Raw genomic sequence first — 26,389 nt, 5'->3', positions numbered from 1 at the left:
CTTAGCCCTTGGATCCCCTTTAGGATCAATCACCCCTTTACGATCATTAGGGTTAGGTACTCGTTTAGTGGCTATTATTGATTATATAACGGCTCCTAATATTCTTCACACAAAAACGTCAAGTAAAAAGGATGAAATGGTTTTGTGTCGAATATATTGGCTACTGGAAACTGTCCTGGAACATTCACACAAGCTGCTTTCACCGGCTACATTTTTTCAGTACTGATTCAAAAGCGAACTCACCGTTGTGTCGTTACTAGTCATGCTTATTCCTCCCTCATTCCTTACTATTATCCACATCATCCTTACAGTGTTCCCTACCACACTTTTCTGTCACAAAAATCACCTGACGAATTATTAAATACCATATCATTCTTGCGTACTCGCGAGTTCGATGTCTGCCGTCTGACGCCTGGAGCCGTTTTCATTTCGCGGCATATCGGCTCATTCCTCACCACTCTTGTAGATTACAGAATGGGACGAGTGTGCCAAATGGCTTCCGAAAGTGTCCATAGACTAAAGTCATGAGACACCATGCCTACCCAAAACCTTCGTAAGTGTCCGTCACCTATTCGACCCTTTTCATTCAGTTCCGTAACGTCATAGGCATGACTAGGTAAATTTGCAGTTTAACAGTGTGGACGTAGCTCAGTTGGTTAGCTGTCAGGCTAACAATCCGAAGGTCGCAGGTTCGCGTCCAACGGATTCTCACAAAAACTGGTTGCTTGTCTTGAAGTTGTGGTACTGTATTCAAAAGGTGCTCCCGATTATACAAACACAGAACAATAAAAAATTCACATGAAGCAGAAACAATACGAAAATGCCTTTTGTGTTGTCGACAGCTTTAGTTTTGAATATGTCGTTGATCGTGTTCAGTGGTGTTTGGGATTTGGGATTTACTATAACATCTTTGACAGCAACCAAGATAGTAAGTATATTTGAACATCATTCTGTAAGCATAGCTTAGTGTTCTAGTGATGGTCTGAAATCTGTCGTAATTTGTAGATGATAAACGCATTGATTCATCAAAGATTCTAACGTTGCAATCTGGCCATATTTTCCCGATTTCCATTTCGGTCCCTGCTTACATCATCAGCCACTGAGTGACCATCAAGCAGTATTAAAGACATGGAACCACTGATCGCAAACCCAAAGGAACTGTATTAGCTAACATTCATTAGAGTCAGTTGGATTTATATGTGATTTTTGGCATGAAATGTTCAAAGTATAATCAAAATTGATCTCCATAATTAATCTTTCTGTCGGGAACTTTTTGACGAATGATTTCCATGGCGATGTGGTAGACTAGCTGTTATGAATACCATTATCCGAAGTATATTTCAACGGACATTTAATACTAATCAAACTATGTATAACTGGTAATGTTTGACGAATTTGAAGAAAAAAAGGTAATCTTTGATGAATTTGAAAAAAAAGAAGGCAAAGGTTACCCGCCCGAAAAAAACGGACATTTCAGATTAGCGCAATCTGTAACATATACATTCACGTTCACGTTCTTCTCTCACGTCCGCGCTTGCTCGTGGCATTTACCGCTAAAATTTATGGATTACATTATGTCAGTTGAGCGAATTTGATAAAAATACATTACGGCAAAGACGTGCATGTGTTGCAGCGGTTGCAATTGGCACTTGTCCAATAGTCCTTGCCAAACTGACCAATAGTTAAAGCATAATACGGACAAGTAGAAATTTGCAAAAATTTTAAGGGTTTATCTTTATAAGGACTAGAAGAAAAAACATTTAGTTTCTATAGTTATGTAGATGTATGCACGTCATTGGTTATAACATTGGAGAATCAATTTCTATATATCAATTAATAATTAAAAAGTATGCTTACAAATACACACATGAATAATCTGTGAACATTTTTTAATATTTTGTTAATATTCCAGAGGTACACCCACACTTTTAAAAGCCACTTTCTTATGGCTGTAATGGGATGAACTTAGAAAATTGTTTTTTATTCTAAGGTCCTTACTGTTATACTTACTGACCTTAATGTCCTTTACTTAATCTTTTGAAAATTATCATTAGTCACAAAACTTGTAACTGTTTAAATGAGATATATAACACAAATGTACAAATCTTTCAATATATACATATTTATTGACAGTATTTAAATGTGAATAATATATAAAGTATGTACAATAAAGTTAAAAAAAAGTGCTGCATGTTTGCTGGAATACTGCTGAAAGCGGCATTGATCATACTCACTCTATTTACATGAAGTACATAATTGTGAACAAAAGATCAATAATCCATATTCACTCACGCACCAACATGTCCTTTAATATATACACAAATCCATTTTCTATTTACAGTAAGTGTGTGTGTGTATATATATATATATTCTGTGAGAGAGTATGACTCAATGCTGTATGTGCAATATAACAGCAACATCACAGCGATTCATTGTAAATAGATTAATGATATAAATTTTATTATTTCATTAATATAATTTAATCTATTTACAATGAATCGCTGTGATGTTGCTGTTATATTGCACATACAGCATTGAGTCATACTCTCTCACAGAAATATCCTTAAGTACATATATATATATGAAAAATTTACAATAAGTACATATATACAATATATTTATTATCTATTTACAAAGATTCGCTGCGATGTTGCTGGAATATTGCAGATGCAGTGGGAAGTCCTACTCACGAACAGATCCTTACATACACACAATAATTACATGTACAATAAATAGAGAACATAATATGAACATATGTACATTAAACTGCCATATTTTTGTGGGAATATTGCTAAAAGAGGCATAAAACAAACTCACTTCATTTAAAATAAGTACATAATCATATACCGGTACAATAGACAATGATCTATTTACAATGAATTACCATGATGTTGCTGTTATTATGTAAAAACAGCGTTAGATCATATTCTCTCACAAAAACATTCTTTAATATATACAATAAGTAAATATATACAATAACCCGCTGTGATGTCGCTTGAATATTGCAAGTGCGGCATAAGTCCTACTTACTCACTAGTTATTTACAATGAAGCACACAGATGGGGAAACTGCTTGAAGGGTTGATATGATGGAACATAGTCATGTTCCATCATATGCCAGTACACACAGCCTTTCACTCTTCAATGTGATCAGCTGTGTGATACTGACGGAAACAGCGTGCACAGAGGCCAACGTGGCAGTCAGGACACCAGGGCCCACTTGCACAAAGCGATGTTAGCACTAAGATGATCGTAACTCCCATACTTTAACATTGGCTTACAATAGTTGTAGCGCTAAGATTGCTTTGTGCAAGTGGGCCCAGGCCCTGACCTTTCCTGCAGAGCCATTGATGGTCCTCTGTCTCTTCTGCAGAGAACACACTGTTTCCTCTTCCCTTCACGCAGCACTTCTATGAAGTGACATCAGGTCAGTCGTCGGGAAGGAGGCTGGGTCCTGGGCCTGCAAGACCTCCTCTTCACCTGACTGTTCCCGACGAGTGAGTGGAGAAGGGACATGTGGAAGTCCAGACGGGAGGTCGTTCTACCATGAGTGTTCAGGAATGTCTGATAGGCATTAACTGAAATGAAATGAGTATGAAACATTAAAATCAAACATTATGAAATAGCTGTTCCGAAGATAAGGTTCATGTTGATTAATCAGTACAATGAATATACAGTGGAAGTGGTACCAGAAGTGGTAACCAGCTATATCGCGGAATAAAATAGTTCCTCAAAAAGAGAGGTGACATGAGCGTATGGATGCATAATTTGCTCTTCAGAAACATCTTACACAACACATGTGTTCAAATAATATTACCATTAGATGAGAAAGGTCTGTAAAGAACTACCTCAGTTAGTCAGTCACAATGACAGCGCGTCGTAATACATTTATATCATGTACAAGACGTCAAAATGGCCGACACGATAAACGTGATGGGAGAGATTTCCGAAGTTGTTAATGAACCTGTGGCGGTTACATGTGTTAGTCATCGTTGATCAAGTGGGTGATTAAAGATGCGTCAAACAGACACTTAGGTAAATTTGAAGATTGCTGGAGACAGTCACTGTCAGCCTAGACACGGATCGAATGGATACTACGATAGTTTGGATGTGCATTTCTTCGTTTGCTCATTAGGATGGGCCGTAGTGAGGATGTTCGTGAACAATCATGCAGTCAAGCTCTCTGACTTTTCTCAATGCATACTGAAACGCCGAGACCAAGATTAAAGGTTCTAAAAGATCAGAAAGAACGCTTATGTATGTTTTCGTGCTAGGGAATTCCCAGGGGTTTCCCCAGGAATGTGGAACTAGTCCGTCGGTGTTTACGTCATTTCAAGAGCACAGTCTCGTGAAAAAACGTGTCATTCATTCTCTTATGAACGTCAGTTTCGTGGTCATGTGACTGACCTCACGTCCAATGGAAAAGCCGTAAATAGTGTAAACTTCAAATTAAAAATTATAATTATATAGACAGTAAGACGCAAGACAATATATAAGCTTTTAAAGTCGAAAGTGCTAGCTAGGTTGCCTCACCTTTTCGGACATACCCATTTTGACCAAACACTGAATGGCCTGGCGGGCCCGTGCGCGAAATACACATTTGTTGGAAAGCGCACGTTAAATTCCTCATTTAAGTAAGTAAGTAAGTAAGTGCTAGCTGTTCTTCTGACAGCACACATAGGATAAATATCTTGCATGTTTTAGAATATTTTCTCAATGAAAGTTAAACATTTCATGACATGGTGATCTAAATATGTAGACTTGTCCAAAATGAACTGAGGAAAAACACATGAATGGACTGTCACATGTGACCATGTGACAGATGTACTTGGCTGGACGCAAGGAACTCTGGGTAGGAGAGTGATTGGCTTCATATTTATATTGTAATCTGGGCTTTGATAAACACTGGCTTCTAATGTAGTCAAGCTGGCAATTAGTATTTTGTAAGTCATACGTAAGAAAAACACTCAAGCTTTCCCTTCAATTATCCTCTAATAATTTTTTTAACTGAAGCCAGTTTACTCTGTACAGTACTTGCATTTCCGGCTTTGCTGTGCAGAGCTCTATTGTTTTTATTTGAGAATTGAATCGGGCATGCGACAGCACACTCGGAAATTGTTTCAAGCATGTATAACCAGGGTATTTTAGAAAAAGGGTTTTTGGTATTTACTTTAAATAAAGCTTTTGGGTAAAATATAGACGCATATGAGAGAAGTGATTGAGCAGGGTGAGGGCATGACCCCTGGGACAAGTGATTATTGGTTTTGCTTCTCTTAAGTGATAGAGTATAAACTTTTCATTAGTACAATGAATTAGTAGAATTGGTCTTGAAATGGGAATGTCAGAAGGTAGATAGATGGATGGAACAAAATGGTTAGACTTTTGGTGATCAAATATTTCTGAGTACTACTGCTTGATTGGAATGTCTAAATAACATGAATAAGTATCTTTTCAGCGTCTTCCAGTCTGGCAGAGTACTTGAGGGTGTTTGATTATATGAGTATGTCCGAGTTGACCAATGACCTTAGGGAGGTAATCTAATTGGTTAGTCCGAAGGGCTTGATGGTAAAACTAATTACTATGGAAATTGGGGAATGACCATTATGACTCATTTCTCATGATGTCAAATGTGATTTTGGAGGGAGGAGCTAAAATTATCATCGATAGTATTTTGTTAGTTGTCTGAGAGTGGTGCGGGGAGTCGGGAGCATACAGCTGAACAGAAAGGTTCACTGTGGTTTTGGGATCCCGAGTCAGAAAAGAAGTAGAGTTAAACGTTCATCAGAAAAACCATCAGGCTTTTCAATGCATCATCTACACTACATTTCACAAGTAACTTCCCCTATTTTCGCGAAAATTTCGCGAAAATTTCTCGCCACTATTGCGGCACTAACGCGGAATTATCGCGCCACCTTCGAGCCATTAACGCGAAACTATTGCGCCACTTTCGAGACACTTTCGCGCCATTTTCGCGATAACATTTTACAAGATCGCGGCACTTTCGCGGCACTATCGCGGCACTTTCACGCCACTATCGCGCCACTTTCACGCCACTATCGCGCCACTTTCGCGGCACTATGGCGCCACTTTCACGCCACTATCGCGCCACTTTCACGCCACTTTCACGCCACTATCGCGACACTTTCGAGACAGAATAGTCACGCTATCTTGTGACAGTTGTGCTAAATGTACAGTACAATATATTGTATTACTTTTTTCCTTGACTGATTTTGAGTTACGTTTTCCATGGCATGCTACTCTGCATTATTTAAGATCATAGTGTAAAGCTTCTTTTCCTTTTACCAATACCGATATCTATACTTTATTTAGACTTCAAATGTAAGGTGATCTTGTGGTCATGACTCCAATCACAAATACTCGTACACACATTAGCTAAGGTGATTTTCATGGCAACAAATAAGATAGAACAGAATCAAACACTATCATGTGTCGGCCAAAATGACCGACAGGAAACCTCATAACCAACTAATGTTTTGTGCATGTCTAGTATCCCATAATGTTTCGTGATAAGTTTCATTCTGAATATAATGTGAAATAGTCTGGACGAAATCGTTTGGTTATTAAAGATTTCCTATGGTAAACGAAGTCCTTCACAAATATTATGTGGTTAGGTATTTGTATTACACAGTTCTTGATGTGTGGACGACTATTAACATTGTAAAAGAAAACGCTTTTTATTGGAAACAAAATAAACAAAACCATTTCCATAATTTACTTCTTTTCCATTCCATTCCGACTATATCATAAGCATGTGTTAATGAATCATACTCATGAATCAGGTTAGAGCGTATCCACCACAAACACATGCAAATGCAAGTCAGGTATTTGCAAGTCAAAGACATACATGTACAGTTACCACATTGAAATAACACAACTTTATACGAAGCTTCTGAAATAAACTTAGGGAAGAGCTGGTTTCGTGTTTTAGAGGAAGACACTAGAATATACATGTATGTATTTACATAGACTTATCAGGCTGATTATAACTAGATTTGATTGGGAAATTTTAATCAATTTTTTTTTTTCAAGTACATTTCTTAGAATTGATGAGAGAATGTAAATCTTCCATGAACTGCTATTTGAGCGTCTTCAGGATTTATAACATGGTGCCCCGATTTTGATTTCAGTGGGGGGCACGGGTGGCCCAGTCGTCTTAGGAGTTGCGATTCGCTGTGCATAGTTGCGTCCCTTGGGCACGCCAGAAACCTATGATTTTGGGTTCGAAACCCGGTTCGCCCCAATTAAGTTTCTAGGTTTGTCAGCACCATACCCGTGCTCGTGGGGTTCACCGAAATGGTGAACGTCTGAGACCTGCATCACTTTGGGCTTTCCTCCCACATTAAGCTGACACGCCGTGATATAACTTGAATACTGTTAAATGGGCAATTACCTAAAGCAATTCCCCGAGAGTTGTTGCCTTTGTTATTGTTTTTCCCCGTGAGTACCCGGATGATATAGCAGAGATCTAGACTAGTTTGCGGCCTGTGCTGCGCCATTCGTAAGCGCAGTTGTCACTTTTATTGACAGTATAAGGGCGTATGGTCACATTTATCAACAAAATGAAATACAGTTTTGGAAATAATAAGGAAATATAGGTATCTTTGTGGGTAGCATCATTAATGGTGACGGTGTTTTGATAAGTCACTTGCTTGGTAATTGTGTGATTTTCGTTTAAACTATTTTGACTTGCAACACAAAGAAAATATTTCACCTGCCCATTGCTTATTTTATGGTGTTTATTTTTTTACAGTCAAAATGTGCAAACGTTTCACTTAGGAAATTTATTAACCGCCTAAATATTCAGTTATTTCACAAATTGACTGAAAAATATGCCCATCTGTATTATTATGATGACGAAATCCAAACATTTTTATGTTTAATATCATCACCAAGTGACTGAAAATGTAAGGATATTAAAAGTACATTTCTATATTGTTTGGATTCTAATCCCAGCATAATTAATCTATTGTGATGTTTTTAAGCCCTTTTGACAGTCTTAGTCATTTTTAGTCAATCTGTTAAATAAATGAACAGATTTTTCGGTCAATCGCCTGAAATATTTAGACATTCTATAAATTGCCTGAGTGAATCATATTTTACACATTGACTGTAACATATACACGCATACAAAGGAAAAGACTTGTGAAAAACAACGTCTATCGCGCATCGAAGAACTTCTCAACCAAGACGTAGAGGAACAAGAATGATTCTGTTCAATGCTACAGCAAATGAATGAAAACAAAATGCAAATATCACAATTACAACCTACCAAAGTTATATGTATATTTTTAGTCAGCTGCCTTGTACGAGGAATGCAACCGTAAATATTCACATAAAGGAACAATATTCCACACATCTGCAGCTGTTCAAAGAAACTTATTGGATGTCACGTGTCTCTGTAACAATCAAATATTTCAAAATATATTTATCGTTTCGGGATATTATAACCCGTGTTTGGTTTATCAACTGATCACTTAGTTTGTTTCAGCTGTTTCACATAGGTGTCAAGTCTCAAAGGTCAGCTGAGAAAGCCCACGTGACAACTGTTTTCATAATGTCCACGGTTCTTTAAAAAAATCCATTGAGTTAGATAACAATGAGCAATCAATCAACGTTATATCGGCTTTGAACAAAGTATGTTGTTTTCACATCGGCACTTCACGCCCAGATATTGGGTTATTCTGTCTGCTTTAGTAAACATACACACGTAAACGCTTACTTTTGACAAATCCACTGTGTAAAATAACAGTGATTATTCAATCAACGTAATTTCTGCTGACCCTTTGATGGCGAGGAATGATGGTGATCACTCCTCTTGCTGGGCTGAAACGTGCATATTATATGACATACATTTCACCTCACTTCAAACCGGGATTCGGTTTCAACCTGGATTTGAATTGAATAAATACCCCAGACACACGAAATGCCTAATGGGAACCTTTATCAGGTAATCTGAGTGGTGCCTCCAGTAATTATACCTGTAATAAATTAACTGAGCATCAATTGAATGACGACAAATACACAAGTTTAGGGTTATACCAGAAAACATGGATGACAACTAGGGAGTAGTTTACCCACGCAATCCGAAATCCGAAATCCGAAAATGCTTTCACTGCAGGGATACTTTTCTTATTATAAACTATAACCACTAGGGGTATTTCCAAATAACGACATCCGGTGAGCTTCCTGAAGTGGTCTAACGGGTTCATTTTGTGACACGTGTACGTAGCAAATGTGTCAGTTTAATGCTTTGCCTTAAATATATGCAATATTTATTATTAAAGCAATACACAGAATTCTTTCTTTAGATACGCATGTATGTGTTTAAAAGAACATCCTTGAAAGGGGCCCGGTGGAAATATTATCTGGGATGGTAGGAGGCAAGACGATTGTGTTGTATTATTTTCCACTTACATGGAATTAACGTTTCACGAACGCCCGATACCATCACTATTTGATAGTGATTTATAAACACATGCTCACGAGACAGTCGGAATGCTTTTAGCAGAGATTTTCTTTTGAATATGGAAAGGATTGTGTCGCTTTTATTATGAAACTGTTGCATATTAAATATTTCACTAACATTGTTGGCGGGTGTTAGTGCAGTCAGTATAGATGCTTGAATTTCGAAATATACTATTTGAAGTTTGAATCCATCTGACGACATATCCGATAACACACTCGCGAGTAATCAGAACCTCTCTTACTTTCTTAAACATATGTTCGAGCTCAAATTAATGAATTGAATTGTTTACAAATATCAAACGATGCTTGGAACCCATGTCGCCAATATCTTCTCTATCCAGGGAATATTTACCTGAAACAGTGTCAAAAGAAAACCAAATCACTCTATTGCGAAAAGCGTTTTTGTAAAACGATAGCCAATGAAGCGTGTTGATTGGTAAAACAGTAGAGGATTATAGGGGGCGTCTCACAGGCAAGTGAGCGAGGCTCAAGATGGTGAGTAGAGGTTTCAGCTCCACATGATCCCAAACAACCAACCAGGTCGAAGGCTGGCATTCTAATAAAAGTAAGCGGGGTCCGACCAGACTGATGCGTATTTCGCACACGGGCCCGGCCAGGACATTTAATGCGTTTCCGAAAGGGGCGAAAGTGGTCTGTGCAACCCAAGAGGGGGGTTTAGGGGTTGCTTATATAGAATTTGGGAATTTTGAGATTTGGAATAGATGCCGATGGGTTTAGGGAGGAGAACGAAGGGAGCTGGGTATGGTGGATGTTTGTTTGTTTATGTGATTTTGATTTGGTAGGTTATTGTGTTTTTAGATGCGTTTTATTAGTTCCGTTTTTATTAAGAATACGCCTAAGGCCTTTGAAGTTTTCTAGTTTATTTTGTGGGTTTAGTATTGCTTCTAGAGTGAGAGCCTTGTTTAGATTGAGGGTGGTTTGTAATGCGGTTCGATGTGTGAGGTAGTGTGTGCAGTGGATGAGTGCGTGTTCTGGGGTTTCTGGTTGTTTGCAGTGTGGGCAGTTACCTGTAGTGTGTTTTTTATATTTTTTTTTACTTGGTTATTTAGGTTGGTGTGTCCTGTTTGGAGTTTAGTGATTACTCTGCCGATTTTTTTTGATGGATGGAGAATTTTTGGTTTGGTTAGTGGTTTGCTGAGCACTTTTTTGATTTGGCTATTTGAGTTTAGATATAGGTTATGCCATTTTTGTGTGATTTTTTGCTTGTTTACACTTTTAATTTCTTATTTTGAGATGGGTAAGTTTAAGTTTATTTCTGGGATTTTGAGGGATAGTTTAGCTGCTTATCGGCGTTTTCATTACCGTGGATTCTTGATTATGGAGGGCTGAGGCCATGCCCATTAGTTCTGCCGTGAATATTGATTGGTTGTTTGGGAGTCGGAAGGATTGTGTGGTTACGTTACGTTCGGTAGTAAACCCTCCAGTATATCTAAAATGTTAACTGTTCTTTAAGCACGACCAGGTGTTATAAGCGTACGCTTCGACAACAAAGGCACACATTTGAACCGACTGTCGCCGCTCAGTCATCGTCGTGCATATCATGAAGTAATTAGGGTATTGTCACTAAAGCTTCGCGCCCGTCTGTTAGTTCTGATAGTGATTACATAAGCTTTGTATTGATATGTTTATCGAGACGAGTCAAAGTACGTGAGGGGTGTATGAATGTTTTAATGCCTCACCGTCACACGAAATGAAAACCGGAGTCACTCGAATGGTTTAAGTAAGACAGTGACAATAAATAAGGGCGTCACGAGGGTCACACTTTACAGACAGGCGATAGTCAATTTACGTCAGACCTCTATACAACGTTAGCATATGCTCCGATTAAATCCGGGGCGCATTCAAATATCATTGTCTTATCAGCAGCATATTGGGTGAATTATAACTATAATTGTTGGATGCTTAACGTAAGTTAGGGACATATTCTAGAATATTTAAGACTTTGAAAAAGATAATTTAGTTGATTTATTTCAATAATAATTTTTATTATTATGAATATCTCCTTAACGAATATCTAATATCAGAAAGAAGATTGCAGCTCGCTTTAAAGTGCATTCTATCCTCGGCAGTTTGATTTTTGCAATTTTTGCATTTACGAATGTTGGTCACCACTCCGTAACAATTAATACGATGGTATTTGAGGATTAGCCTTCAAATGTTATTACTGTAGAATATCACTTTTTGTAAGTATTATGAAGTGGACATTTGGAGGCGTCTCAGGATATCTTCCAGGATGTGTTTTCTAGCAATCACCACTAATTATAACAGTGTATTGGAAACATGTATAGATTGCCTGGCTGTAGATAGGATTTATGATCTTAACAATTACCGGGTGTGACAAAGTATACAAGATCTCATTAGGGGATAACAAGGGTATCAGTTTAATATTAGAGGACGTTGGTAGTGAATACGTAATGGCATGTCGATTTCTTATCCTTTCAACCTGATGAAAGGAGGTCACTCAACCAGTTCGTGCTTTTTTTTGGTCAAATGTGTCTTTAAATGAAGGACAGCTGAACAAAGAGTAAAATCTATTTCCCATGTCACTTCCAGCTGGTGACATGTAGTGAACTTGGCATGTGATGATGACTTTTCATGTTTATATTATAATAGTTTGTCAAACTGTAATATAAATTATTAATTTATTCAATGTGAGGAAATGTCAGTACGGGATATTGTCCGAGTAGGGGACTGTCGGTGTGGGGGAAATGTCCTACACTCCTTAAATATATGGTGTGGTACATAATAAATGAGCAAACAATCCCGCGTTGTAAATGTTCCATTTTAGAACGCAATATGTGGCAATGAGTATGATAACCTTTTTATTCAGATCTTCGGAGAGGCAGCAGCAGAAGCCAGCACTGGCTTGTTTTGTCCTATCCGTTTACAAAACGTTCTAAAACAGTGTCAAACCATACGTACATTGTTTTGTGTGATGGATGATACAGATACACGCTATCTCGTCTTCTTAACATTCACTTACTTCATTAGTGCAGGTGCACACGTATAACTAAACACAACGACATGAGAAACATATTTTCATGACCTGTAGCCTAGAGGTCCTTGTCAATTGTAGCCCTCCCTCCTTTAGTGAACATTAATAAACAACCAGTGTTGACAATAAGTAGAATCATTTTTCGTTTTAATTTAAGCTGCTACTGAATAGCAATTTATGTTTTTCCGTAACTTTCGAGAATTACTTCCCTTTAGTTTGTCACCTGCGGTCCAACACAGTTGGAAACATGAAGAAATCGGTAGAAGGTAAACACATGTATGACGTGCTATGAGACGCATGAAGCAAACACAAACACAATTTCATGTATCCAAGTGATGGTGTAGCAGGAATAAACTTTTGAAACGAATGACGTTAATTCTTTATGTTCTCTCACGAACATAAAGTTTCCAACTTGGTGTAATGCAGTGATCGAAAACTGAACATTATTTACGAAACACGTGTTTTGGAAGATTGAAGTTCGCCATGTCAGACGACGATTCTGTGAACACAAACAGGGATGAATTGAAGCATGTCCGTCGTGGACATGCAGCCCATGTTACTGCTATGTGTAATAGAGCTTCAAGTGAAATGACAGCCGGTAGTTCCAAACGAAAACTCGGGCAAACACTTGAACAGTTAGAAGCGGCAATAAAATCGTTCACTATTGCACACAAACGTTATATTGACTCGCTTGACACTGAACAAACTCGGTATGAAGAAGAGTGGTTTAATAACCAATTTGATGTGGCAAATGATGTTATTCACCAGATAGCAGTGTATTTAACTCGAACCAGTGTTAAAAGTGTATCAGTTGCTTCCACATTCAACACACAAGTTACTGAAAACAGTGCAGCAATGAAAAGTGAGCAAGTAAAGTTAAAAGTTGTTCATGCTGTGGAAAATGCAAAACTAGTTTCCCAAATTGCTGACTTACAAGCGGAAAAGGCGCGACAAGAGGCAAGACATCTTAAAGAAGTAGCCGATCTTGAACATCGTATGTACCAAACTATGCTGAACGACAATGAAAATCAAGCTGATCTGCTTGCAACTAAACACGACAGTAAAGCGTACATACAGCAGTGGCTGGATCAGACTGATTTAAAACACACAAGTCAATTTAACCCTCATGCAAAGCCATTCTACCAAGAACCCATGACACAACAACTACCACAGTCAAGACTTGAACAAGTGCACATGAAACAACAGTCTATTGATTTGTGGATAGACGAATTAATCATCGGACAAGAAACCACACCAGTGTTCCTGGATGCACATAAGAATTTGTCACATACACTGATAAAACTTGAAAGTGAACGTGATCTACCAAAGATCGACTTGCCAGTGTTTAATGGTGAAGCTCTTACCTGGCCACGATTTGTTGAGCAATTTTACGTGCAGATACACTGCAGGCCTGCCATTACAGACAACAGACGCATGGACATACTTCAATCGCATGTTGATGGTGAAGCCAAACGACTTATTCAAGGACTTGGTTACAGTGGAAGAAACTATGCTTTGGCACTCAAGGAGCTGAAAGCTTCATTCGGTCATCGAATAAAAGTGTGCAGAGCTTTCATTGATAGCGTGGCCTCAGGAGCACAAGTACCTAGTCATGATCCATCTGCATTGCGTAGACTCTATGTTGCTGTTCGTGACTGTATTGCGACATTGCAGCAACTGAATTACCTGTCTGACCTTAACAGCTCTGACATTGTGTTGAAAGTTTCAAGGCGCCTTCCCATCGACAAAGTAACCCGGTGGAATGAGTTCGTTAGAAACATTGTTTCTTTCAGAGACCCGAACCTCACTGATCTGCAGAACTGGTTGAGAGATCGTGTTGAAGCAGACTTCAACCCATATGCCATCCCGATTTTGAGTGAGCCATCACGTGAAGACACCAACAAACGTCGCAAGAACGACACACGGCACACCAAGCCTCAAGAGAAGTGGATTGTCAGAAAGCAATCAACAAAACCACCAACAATCATTGACAATGTAGATACAACACCAAAACAGGCAAAAGCGCCATGTGCATTGTGTGGTGAGTCTCATTACCTGTACAGGTGTCCTATTTTCGCAAACCAGACTGCATCTGAGAGAAGGGACATAATTGTCGATCACAGTTTGTGCTTCAACTGTCTTAAACCATCACATCGAGCAAACAAATGTTTCTCTACTGTGACTTGCCAAGAGAAACATTGTGGTAAGAAACATCACACACTACTGCACAATGTATTTTCTGAGCCACTGGTGGTTTATAATAAGAAACTGCAGTCATCCAGAGCAAAAGTGTATTTGCAGATTGTTCCAGTTCATGCTTTTGGTCCAAATGGCAGAATAATCAAGACTTTTGCCCTGTTAGACTCAGGAAGTGATGTCACCCTTATTCATAGGGATCTGGTAAAAGATTTAGGTCTCCATGGAGAGAGAAGAAAGCTCAAGGTTAAAACATACAACAGTGTTTCAACTGAAAACTCCCTTAAGGTATCACTTGACATTGAATCAGCTAGTGATCTTGATGCACAGAGAATCCATTTGAAAGAAGCTTGGGCAGTTGATACTAATGCCTTTGATTGCCTTCCTCAGCGCATCAGTGAGGAATGGGAACACCTCAAAGACTTGCAATTGCCTGATATTGAACCCACCCAGGTCAACATGTTGATTGGTGTTGATGTCCCTGAAGCACACCTTCAACTTGACATGATCCGAGGACTTGAAAATCAACCCGTTGCAGTCAAAACCCTGCTGGGGTGGACAGTCATGGGAATAGCCCACAGTGATGATGAACTGTATCATGAAACTCAAGCTAGAATTAACCTCACAATTGCTCGTGATCAACATTTGAGTGATCAGCTTGAAGACTTCTGGAAAACAGAATCTTTTTCGATTTCACACAACAAGACAAAGCCCTATTCAACTGAAGATGAAAAGGCACAATACATCCTTGAAAGAACGACTCAACTAATTGAAGGACACTATCAAATTGGGATGCTGTGGCGTGATAAATCACCATTGCCAAACAACTTGAAAGCAGCTCAAAGAAGACTCAAAATCTTAACCAAGCGCATTGTGAGAGACTCTGAATTTGGTGTTCTTTATAGCAAAACTCTCAACGATTATGTGTCAAAGGATCAAGCAGAGAAACTCTTGGCTCAAGAAATTGACAATTCATCATGTCGGACCTGGTACTTACCTCATCACGGTGTGATGAATCCTAATAAGCCAGGGAAGGTGAGAGTTGTTTTCGACGCTGCGGCTTCATACTTGGGCACATCTCTGAATGACAAATTAATGACTGGTCCTGATCTCGTCAACAGTTTGTTTGGCATCCTCCAGCGATTCAGACTTTTTGAAGTTGCGATAGCTGCTGACATAGAAGGTATGTACCATCAAGTGGGGGTCCCTAAGGAGGACTCTGAAGCACTCAGATTTCTATGGAAATCAGATCTCAAGACTCCTGGTCCTCCGGATGTGTACAGGATGAAAGTACATGTGTTTGGAGCAGCTGACTCATCCTCTTGTGCAAACTACGCTGTGAAGCGCACAGCTAAGGACAATGCTGACCTTTTTGAGCAGTCAGTGATCGATACAGCCCTCAATGATTTCTATGTTGATGATCTTTTGAAATCAGTTGAGACTGAAACTACTGCAGTGCAGCTGATCCAAGACATTACATACCTCATGAAAATGGGTGGATTTCACCTCCACAAGTGGATTTCGAATTCAGAAGTTGTGATGAGATCAATCCCTGAAAGTGAAAGAGCTGTTAGCTCAAAGAATCTTGATCTTAATGAAATATCCACTATCAGAGCCCTTGGACTAAAATGGAATATTGTCTCGGACACTTTTGTGTTTGATCCAAGAATTCACAACAGTGCCAGAACAAAGAGAGGTGTGATAAGCATGGTGAGCTCCATCTTTGATCCTTGTGGGTATTTGGCTCCATACACAGTTCGCGCAAAGTGTCTCATACAAGACTTATGGAAGCTAGGTCTTGATTGGGATGATAACTTGCCACTAGAAATTCAATCAAGATGGAATGGCTGGCTGGAAGAAATTCAAGACTTGTCATCATTCAACCTGTGCAGGCATCACCAGGGCTTTTCATCACAATCCAGTCTCATTGAAGTTCATCTGTTCGCGGATGCCTCCGAGAAAAGCTTTGGAGCATGTGCATACATGCGCTACAAATCTTACCTTGACCAGGATGAAGTGACTTGTTCATTCCTGGCTGCAAAGACGCGTGTGTCCCCCCTTAAGCCTGCATTGACAATTCCAAGGCTGGAACTGCAAGGTGCTGTATTAGCGGTTAGACTTTGGCTTTCTCTCAAAGAAGAATTGATGGTCCCTGTCCAGAGAATTCAGTTTTGGACTGACTCAAATACAGTGTTACAATATTTGAACAATTCCAACAAGCGATTCAAGCCTTTCGTCGCTAACAGGATAGCAGAAATCCACGATTCCACAAAACCTCAACAATGGCGTCATGTCCCATCAGATATCAATCCGGCTGATCACTGTACTCGCGGACTTCAAGCAAAACAGCACACAGAAACACATCCATGGCTACGGGGTCCAGAGTTCTTATGGAAAAGTGAGGACACATGGCCAAAACTGTCAAACCCTGTTGAGATGCTCAGGGATGATCTTGAAGTGAAGAAGAGTATGTTCAAGACCACTAGAAATGCATCATCTGAAATCAATCTGAATCAAAGACATTTGACTGAACCACAAATCACAAATTTGTTGAATCCAGCTGACTATTCTACATGGCAAAGACTGTGTCGCATTTCAGCTTGGGTTCTCAGAGCAGCCAGAAACTTTCTGTTGAAACTCAGGCATCTTGACCTCAAACCTGTAACATATGAAAGTCTGACAGTGAGTGAATGTGAGGAAGCGTTGCTCGCCTGGTTTCAAGAAGCACAAAAGGATGCATTTCAAGATGAGATTTATTGTGCTCAATCCGGAAACGAAATATCTCCAAAATCATCTCTGATAACACTATCACCATTCTATGATGGACGACATCTCAGAGTGGGAGGACGACTTCGAAAAGCTACTATTCCAAGAGAAGCAAAGTATCAACTCCTCCTTCCAGATTATCACCCAGTCACACAGCTACTGATGAATAAAACTCACAAGGAAAATGCTCACTGTGGTACTGAACACATTATAGCTACAGTAAGACAGCGATTCTGGCCTCTTCATGCAAGAAAGTTAGCAAAGCGTGCTGTCAGAAGTTGTCAAGAGTGTAGGAAGCGTTCCGTGAATCCAGTTGCACCCAAGATGGCAGACCTTCCATCATGTCGTGTAAGCCTTACAGATGGAGTATTCTCTCATACTGGAGTGGACTACTTTGGCCCGATTTTGGTAAAGTTCAAGCGAAGCACAATGAAAAGGTGGGGATGTTTGTTTACTTGTCTGTCTGTAAGGGCAGTACACATTGAGGTTGCTGATTCATTGGAAACAGATGATTTTCTTCTCGCCCTCAGAAACTTTATCGGGCGTCGTGGAAACCCTCAACATTTGTATAGCGATAACGGTACAAACTTTCATGGAGCAGACAACGAACTCCGTCAGTGCCTTCACAATCTTAAACAAGCCCAAATCAGTGACTTCCTGTGTGTGCGAAGTATTCAGTGGCACTTTAATCCACCGCTTAGTCCGCACTTTGGTGGTGCATGGGAACGACTGGTGAGATCTGTAAAAACAGCCTTAACTTGTGTTTTGAAAGGAACCCTTGTTCATGAATCCGTGCTTCGCACATCTCTGATTGAAGTCGAAGCAATGCTGAACAGTCGACCTTTGACATACAACAGTGCAAACCCAAACGACTTCACCGCCTTGACACCGAACCATTTTTTGCTCGGCAGATCTAACCCATTCCAACCAGTTGATGTGTTCCAGGACAAAGAGATGTGCAGCAGAAAAAGATGGCGCCAAGCCCAAGTCCTTGCAGATCATCTGAATCGTCGATGGATGAGAGAGTACTTACCTAACTTGACAGTAAGGCATCGCTGGAGAGTTGGTGGTTGCAGAATATCGGTCGGTGATCTTGTTCTGATAGTTGATGACTCTAAACCCAGAGGTCAGTGGGAAATGGGAAGAATAATTGACATTCTGCCTGGTGATGATAGTGAAGTGAGAACTTTGAGAGTGAAAACTCCCAAGGGTGAATACACAAGACCTGCTGTGAAAGTGTGTGTTCTTGAATAGACAGTGTAGATGTGATCTCCAATCATCTATCATTGAATTACCTGTTTATCAGGTACATAGACTGTGACGTTTAACTCTGTCAGGTGGGGTGGGGTTTTGTTGACAATAAGTAGAATCATTTTTCGTTTTAATTTAAGCTGCTACTGAATAGCAATTTATGTTTTTCCGTAACTTTCGAGAATTACTTCCCTTTACTTTGTCACCTGCGGTCCAACACAGTTGGAAACATGAAGAAATCGGTAGAAGGTAAACACATGTATGACGTGCTATGAGACGCATGAAGCAAACACAAACACAATTTCATGTATCCAAGTGATGGTGTAGCAGGAATAAACTTTTGAAACGAATGACGTTAATTCTTTATGTTCTCTCACGAACAACCGGTATCGATACATAACATGTTCTCTGGTCTCGAATCAACGTAACAAGTTAATTAAATACTGCGTAGCAATCCTATTTCAGTGACGGAATGTTTAGAACAAGACGACAAAATGACTGCATAGTGTAATGTGTTTGAAGTCATTGTTCTATATTCTAAGCAAACACGATACCACAGGATATGTGAGATGTTGCTGACGAAGAAATATGATCTTGTGTCAACTCAATTTAATTCTTTATTTCAATTCAATTCTTTATTTTTCAGTATAAAGGCCATAGGCCCACGTACAAATACTCACTGAAAAATACAGTATACATGTAGATCTTGTGTCACAAATATATGGTAATCCTTGTTCCTCACACAAACCTATCGATATCGTTCATATCTGTTGCGCTTCCGTCCTAATGACCATGAGTATTACATATGTTCTTAAATGTAAAAACGTCTTAAATGCCACTGGTTAACGCTACTATTCAATTGTCTGCACAGCTGAATCTGCCCTACTCCTACAATTTGCTGGAAGGTGGATTTCATCCTCCACGTTTATGATGTTATATAACGCATGACTCTTCCTGTTATTTCGTGCACCTGCTTAGCATTGTGAGTAGACAATGTAATTAACTCTCCGAGTTGTCTCGCTATAAGTTACATAATAAACTGTGGGGTGCTTTTTTTTATTGGAGTAGATATTCATTGTGAATAATGTTGCAGTCTGGTTCGCTCTCGAATGTCTAGAGAATAAAGAATTCATCAAATCACAACTACATGTATATCTGCAGACCCCGCCACCAAAAACCCTAATCCTTTCAGATTCATTAAGTGGGCTCCAGGCTATAAAAAAAACTAAAACGCAAAAACCGCCCAAAACTAATACAACAAAAATTAAAAGCGCCAACAATCTACTTAAACTAGGTGAAGACATAGAAATAGTACGGATCCCTGCCCACGTTGGAATGTTTGGCAACGAACACGCAGACAAAGCAGCCAAATCTGCACTAAAATTAGAAGAAGTAAGCATCAACCTACCAATGTAAAAAGATTAAATTAAAAGTAATACAAAAGTGGCAAAATAACTATCAGAAATAACTAAACTACAAACAGGCGACACTAAGTTAAACTCCCACCTACACCAAACTAAAAAAACACCAATCCGGGAAATGCCCCAACTGCAACTTAAAAAAAACCTCCTGAACACATAATACTATATTGCACGCAGTACCAGCAACATAGAACAACACTCCAATCCACTCTAAACTGCAACAATCAAATGACACTAGCAACGGTACTAAACCCCCTAAATGACTTACAAACCTTTAAAGCACTAGGCATATATCTAATCAAAACAGGCCTACTCGGCCGCATCTAACAAAGTACAACAAACAGGCTGCCAATAAACCTTAAAATTCTAAACCTACAAAAACACACTTAGAACTACAACTACTAAAACTACATTTAGACACTATCTGAGACACTCGACATGTGTATACGTGCATAAACTTTTGCACAAACCAAGTGTAGCAGTAGTTTGTCTGATTAACGAGCAGAAACTCATCTTACAACTTACCACTATCTGGAACAGATAAACAACACAGTATTTGACCTATCATTTTAAAACCGTCTATGGATCATGTCTTTGAAAATCATTTGCAAGTTCAACACATAAGGAAGGCATCTTTAATTTGGGGAACACAATGTTTTGGAGTGTATACTTACTCCTTCATCTGATGAAAGAGTAAATATTACTTCGAAACATTGTGTTCCTCATAATAAAGTTACCATCCATAAATTCTCTTCCTTACATGTATGTATCATCCGTGTATCACCTGGTTTCTACTTCGTTTTGAGGAAAGTTATTCCGTTTTCATAAGCACATCAAAGCGAAATGTAGTTTCATATATTTAATCCTGAATGCTAAATAATCTTATTGATTAATATAGAATAGGTCATGCATCCTTGCGGAAAAAATACAGTTTTAAGAACATAATGTTTTATCCATGTAAAGCTTTATACTGTTAATGGACCTACCACCTACACCTGTTAAATATAACACGAGCAACATGCTTATATAGCTCCAGGTTAGATTGAACATACATCCGACATACATGGGGAAGTAACGCACGACAGCATTTCTGAAGTGTACATGCAGTGTACCAATATGCCGCCACTTTCTCGGCACTATTACCGACTTTTGCGGCACTATCGCGCCACTTTCACGGCACTATCGCGCCACTATCGCGCCACTTTCACGGCACTTTTGCGCCACTTACGCGAAACTTCGCGGCATTAGCGCGCAACTTTCGCGGCATTTTCTAGCCACTTTCGCGGTATTATCTCGCCACTTTCGAGTCACTTTCGCGATACTTTCACGGCACTATTGCGAACGTATAGAGAAATAGTTTCGCGATACAGGGGAAGTGACTTTTGAAATGTAGTGTAGGTATGTGTTGTACTTAAGTAATTCAGGCAACAACAAGAACTTATCTGAGGACCATGTGTGTATATTTATGATTAATTCTATCATAAATAAAAAGGACTGGAGCAAACCACCTGACTTGTGATTTTGAGAGAGCTACATCATCCCTAGAACCAAGGAGTGGTTGATAAGTACAAGTGACCAAAGGTAGAAGGGAAAAGTACCCGGAACCTAAGGTTACACATGAGTGAAAACACACAGAATCAAGTGCCACATCAGCGCAAATTCACCTGCCCGACCCACCCATATAACAGCAAGCAAAGGCTACTTGGGAATCCCCACAGTGTTTTTATTAAACTGGTCTTTCTATGTTTTTTGTATGCAGCGTTCCCGTTTAACGGTAATTACCAGGTTTTTACTGGTAAAATTGGACCGGCAAATAAAGTACCTTATAAATCTTTGTCGTTGAACAAAACATCAGTGATATTCATATAAGTACATTTTACTAACAAAGTCAGCTTGTCTGTTACCATCAGGGTTTCCCCTTGTCTATTTCTAGGTTAAACATCCATTTGTAGCGACTTTGTCTCAAAATGTTTGAAAAAAAAGAGAGAAGTTTGTGTGAATGACATATAGATCTAACTAAGTTACTTCAGAGATGACATCTTTGCACTGAACATGATGTTGAAAGAATTAAAACCCAAATAATTTTCATACGTTTTTTTATTTGTTGACTGGGCCCGTTGGGACTGACAACAATTAGGGGGAACAGGTGATTTTTAGAGTCTCCAGTCCACAAGGACTGGCAGTTTCAAAAGCCACCGGGAACACTGTGTATATATTTTGAAATACTTCTATTCATAGTGGAAATGACATTCCTTTATAAAATATTTGTAATGAACACATATAAAATGTGTAAACTATTTGTTAATGTTGTCCATGAAAGGACAGATTTAGTCCTGACAGCTGAGAATTAATGAGTGTTGTTGCTTGCCAAATATATGTATTTTTTCAAAATTATAGGCTATGTTAGAGAGGTTCAATACTTTCACAACAGGAATAAGCAAGCACTGCAATAACAAGAACATTTTACTGTAAGACTTGTGCTGCGCAGTGGAAGGCAATGTTCACGTGTCTACCTTCCGTCTTTCCAACTCCACTTGAAATTATACAATTAATGGGGTACTAAGAATGATTCTCTTCTTGCGGTCTTTATCCCGCGATATGCCAAGGAGAGGCACGGGCCACCGAGCCGTGGATGCCCGTGCCTATACTAAAAACAGAAGATGAGATTGGGTTAAATGGCCGAGGGTGTGCAGGTACTAGTGGGCTACTAAGCTGCTTATTGTGTATACCAAAATGCTACCGTTGCCATGGCCACTAGCGTGGCCAACGCCGATTCGCAGCTAGCGCTGCTGGCCTGAGACTGATACTGCTGACCAGCCCCCACGGTAGCATATTTAAACGCTACCATTGCTTGGCAACTCCCACGCTGCCAAAAGCAGCTCCCCGCTGCTGGCCTTAGTCAGACTACCGCTGCCCGGCCCCAGGTACCGGCCAAAGCAGATCCCACTGCCTGGCCCCATTAGCAAAACCATTGTGCGACTACCGCCGCGGACCCAACTGTCAGCTACCGCTTGACAAGACGACTTCCGCCGCCGGGCCCATATATGTGGCAATTGTTTGCCCCAACGTATGTTATTTTACGATTCCCCGGCTGAAAAGTCGGGAAAGACAAGGTTCCCACTGAGAAGCAGGTAACCCCGGAAAGGTTCCCGCTGAAAAGCAGGTAGCAGAGTATTAATTTGGAAGCAAGTTAATTCGTTACTAGCAGTGTAGCCCACAAGAACCCCGCCACAAAGCACCAGAGTGCTACCCCACACCCACGGCCACGCGATACGCGGAGATAGCATTGTTGCCCCGCTTGCCTATGTACTGAAAAGAAACACTAACCTGTGGAGATAACATCCTTACTGGCGCAAAACAAGTGCCAGGGCATGCAATAAATTGTCCGTAAACACACACAATTCTTTGTCACTGAGGTGGACGCCCTCCCAGGCGTACCATGTCTTGTCTGATGCCAGGATCTGGGGATGTGGCACCATTGTACCGGCGAGCTCTTTGACTCGGTTGGCCAGTCGGCGGTTGATATTCTTCCGCATCCCCTTGATCTTTAGTGGATCCCTGGCATCGTGCCAGTAGCGCCTGGGCAGAATTGAGGATACGATGATCTTGGTGTCAGGAAGCTGGGGTTGTATCCGAAGGATTGATGCCACCATGTCAAGGTAGAGTTGGCTGCCCTTGACCGAGCACAGGTCGTTGGAGCCCAGGTGAATGATAAGGGCTCTGGGGCTGCGCCGTGTCGCCTTGACCTGTGCATCCAGAACGGTGTCCAGCTCCTTCCACCTCATCCCCCCTCGTGCCAGCCATAGCATCCTCGGTTGGTTCGGACTGGTGCCCTTCAGGAGCAAGTACTACCATGCCCTGGCCATGTAGCTGGATCCAACCATCCAAACTAAACAATAAGAAGTGTAGTAAGTACCATGAAAGACTATTTGAATTAATTGTGTAACATTGAATTTGTTGGTAAGCATATGTAAGCATTGTAGCAATCTGATTTCCACCTGCCGTATTGTTGTATGAGGTGTTCGGGCACCCCGTTCATGGCTGCTGATGTGGCTGCCCCGATGCGGAAGGAGTGCGAAGAATAGCAAGCCGTGTTTATGTTGCTGTGTGTTACGAGTGGAAGTGGAACGAAGGGATACACTCCAAATCCATTCGCACAATGAAAGGATCGCACAACAATTAGGAACAGATATTTATTAATAATGCATGATAGATCACCAATACAGCTGAGTTTGGTATGGGAGAATTAGGCTTGGGCTACCATGTACAAATAATATCACCATCAAAGGGCTACAGCAAATTGTATCCTTATATAGTCACCCTGATTTCCATGTTTGATTGTTCACTCCACTCCTTGGTCCACAAAAAATACATATATCCATAGTTGCACATAAGCTCACACTGCAAGTTTTCCAAGGCACACGTTTGCAAATATCAGCATGATTTCTAGTTCAGTTTCACAAGCCCCGACATGGGATACACTCTCTCACACAGTGTCCTGAACTTTAACATTAAAAATGAGGAGGTTAAAATACAGGTCTGGCCAACACCCAAGAAGCAGAAAAACTAACTATTTTTGAATCACCACAACCTTATACTATAATGCTGATTAGCTACAAGCTTCACTTGTGACATAATTACTTAACCCGCTCAGTCAGCCAGCTCCCCAGGTGTAGTATTCAAGCAAAGTTACGCAACCAAGCCTTCTTGTTTCAATTCAAGTCTAAATGCATCTGATATACTATCAAACATATAAAAGCATACACCCATACACATAAAACTGTGTACTAAGGCCTTTTTTAGGAGTGCCTGGAATTGGTACCTTGTAATGGGGGAATGGTCGAAATGAACGAATGCATGTTGTGGGCCGGAGGGGCGCGCCTCCAGGTAGTACTTGATGGCGACTACCGGACATAGCGGATTACCTGGTATTGATGACATTGTAACTGTTGTCCCCATCCTGTACTGATCAGACTTTGAGTGTAGTAAATGGATTGAAAGCTGCTGAGGGTTGCCCGAGAAGCTTAAATTCTGGATGGCGCAACCTGTTTTTGCGGGTCCAGTTTGGACCAGTTCGCTAACCCTAAAGAAGCCGAAGAAGGCTGTGCAGTAGACTGCCTTGAACAGCCTGGCTTCATATGCTGATGAGCATACGTGAGGCAGATTGTTGGTTACTACCTGCAGCAGATCTGCAATGATCGGTTTTCTGGTGTCTGGTCGGCCCGCTGATTTGTGTAGGCCTGTTAAAATCTTGCCTACCAGGAAATGGTTTGTACAGTCAGTGAGCCCGTGGAATTTGTGGTGTGAAGACACCACTGCAATGTAAGTCTTGACTGTGTTAGGGGAGTGGTGAGTGACTGACAGATAAGCGATAAAGTTTACGACCTGATCCAGCGGGACTGGCCACACCTCTTGTAGCTGGTGTGTGGACCGGAACTGGTGCAAGGCATTGATGCCTGTTTAGTAAGTGGCCCATGTATTTGTAGACAGAGATTGTTGTAGGAGTCTGCTGGCTTCCTGCCTCAGATCAGCCATATGTTGCACGGGATAGGTGTGGGGTTCTGGTCCGCTGCTGGTGCTGCCTCTCGGAAGCGTTTGAGCTGAAACCTCGAGAGAGCATCGGCAATAGTGTTAGCAGTGGAACATACATACTTTGCCTTAAACATAATATTATATTGGAGGCCCTGCAGGATTAGGCGACGGAGTAGGCTCATCACTCTGGGGGCCTTGGTCGACTGTTTGTTGATTATTGCTACGACGGCTTGGTTGTCGCAGTAAAAGAGGACCTTTTTGTTTGCGAGTTGCTTGCCCCAAAGTTGGATGGCCAGCGTGATGGGGAACAGCTCCAGGAGCGTCAAGTCCCGTGTAGTTCCATCCGTCACCCACTGGGTTGGCCATGCGCCGTTAAACCATTTGCCCTGCATGTAGGCCCCAAAGCCGGCACCACCCGCTGCGTCTGAAAACAGCTGGAGGAAATCGCTGTCTACCCATAGTTGGTCCTGAAACACTGAAATGCCGTTATAACTCGTAAGAAATGTTAGCCACATTTGTAGGTCTTCCTTGACCCAGCTGGTAATCCTAATGTGGTGAAATGGTTGCTTACCTTTGCTAAGCAGATCGATTAGCCTTCGGCTGAATGCCCTTGCCATTGGTATAGCCCTGCAGATAAAGTTAAGCTTGCCTATGAGGGACTGAAGGGCCCTTTTTGTGACCTTGAAGTTACCTGTTGACAGGATGTCTTGGATTTCCCTTGT

The 26,389-nt window shown here is 40.5% G+C and overlaps 2 protein-coding genes across 6 annotated transcripts in view; both read left to right on the top strand.

Annotated features, from left to right (window-relative positions):
- The window catches only part of LOC124146392 (leucine-rich repeat-containing protein 74B-like), a 442,719-nt gene that overhangs the window by 7,872 nt on the left and 408,458 nt on the right, over positions 1-26,389 (top strand). The window lies entirely within an intron of this gene.
- On the top strand, positions 13,510-17,626 carry LOC125383249. The gene is made up of 2 exons (XM_048401572.1): positions 13,510-17,164; positions 17,535-17,626. The coding sequence occupies exons 1-2, from the start codon at positions 13,510-13,512 to the stop codon at positions 17,624-17,626; spliced, it is 3,747 nt and encodes a 1,248-aa protein (XP_048257529.1).

The sequence above is a fragment of the Haliotis rufescens genome, unplaced genomic scaffold (genome assembly GCF_023055435.1).
Source record: "Haliotis rufescens isolate VD_foot unplaced genomic scaffold, xgHalRufe1.0.p SCAF_22, whole genome shotgun sequence".
NCBI classification, from domain to species: Eukaryota; Metazoa; Mollusca; class Gastropoda; order Lepetellida; family Haliotidae; genus Haliotis; species Haliotis rufescens.
This window is presented reverse-complemented; position numbering and strand designations above follow the sequence as displayed.

What these genes read in the sequence shown, in the direction of transcription:
- LOC125383249 (XM_048401572.1), top strand. Translation starts at nt 13,510, where the DNA reads ATGCTGAACGACAATGAAAATCAAGCTGATCTGCTTGCAACTAAACAC. An exon ending in TGATCTTGAAGTGAAGAAGA is followed by an intron (nt 17,165 to 17,534) that starts GTATGTTCAAGA and finishes ACGACATCTCAG; the next exon opens with AGTGGGAGGACGACTTCGAA.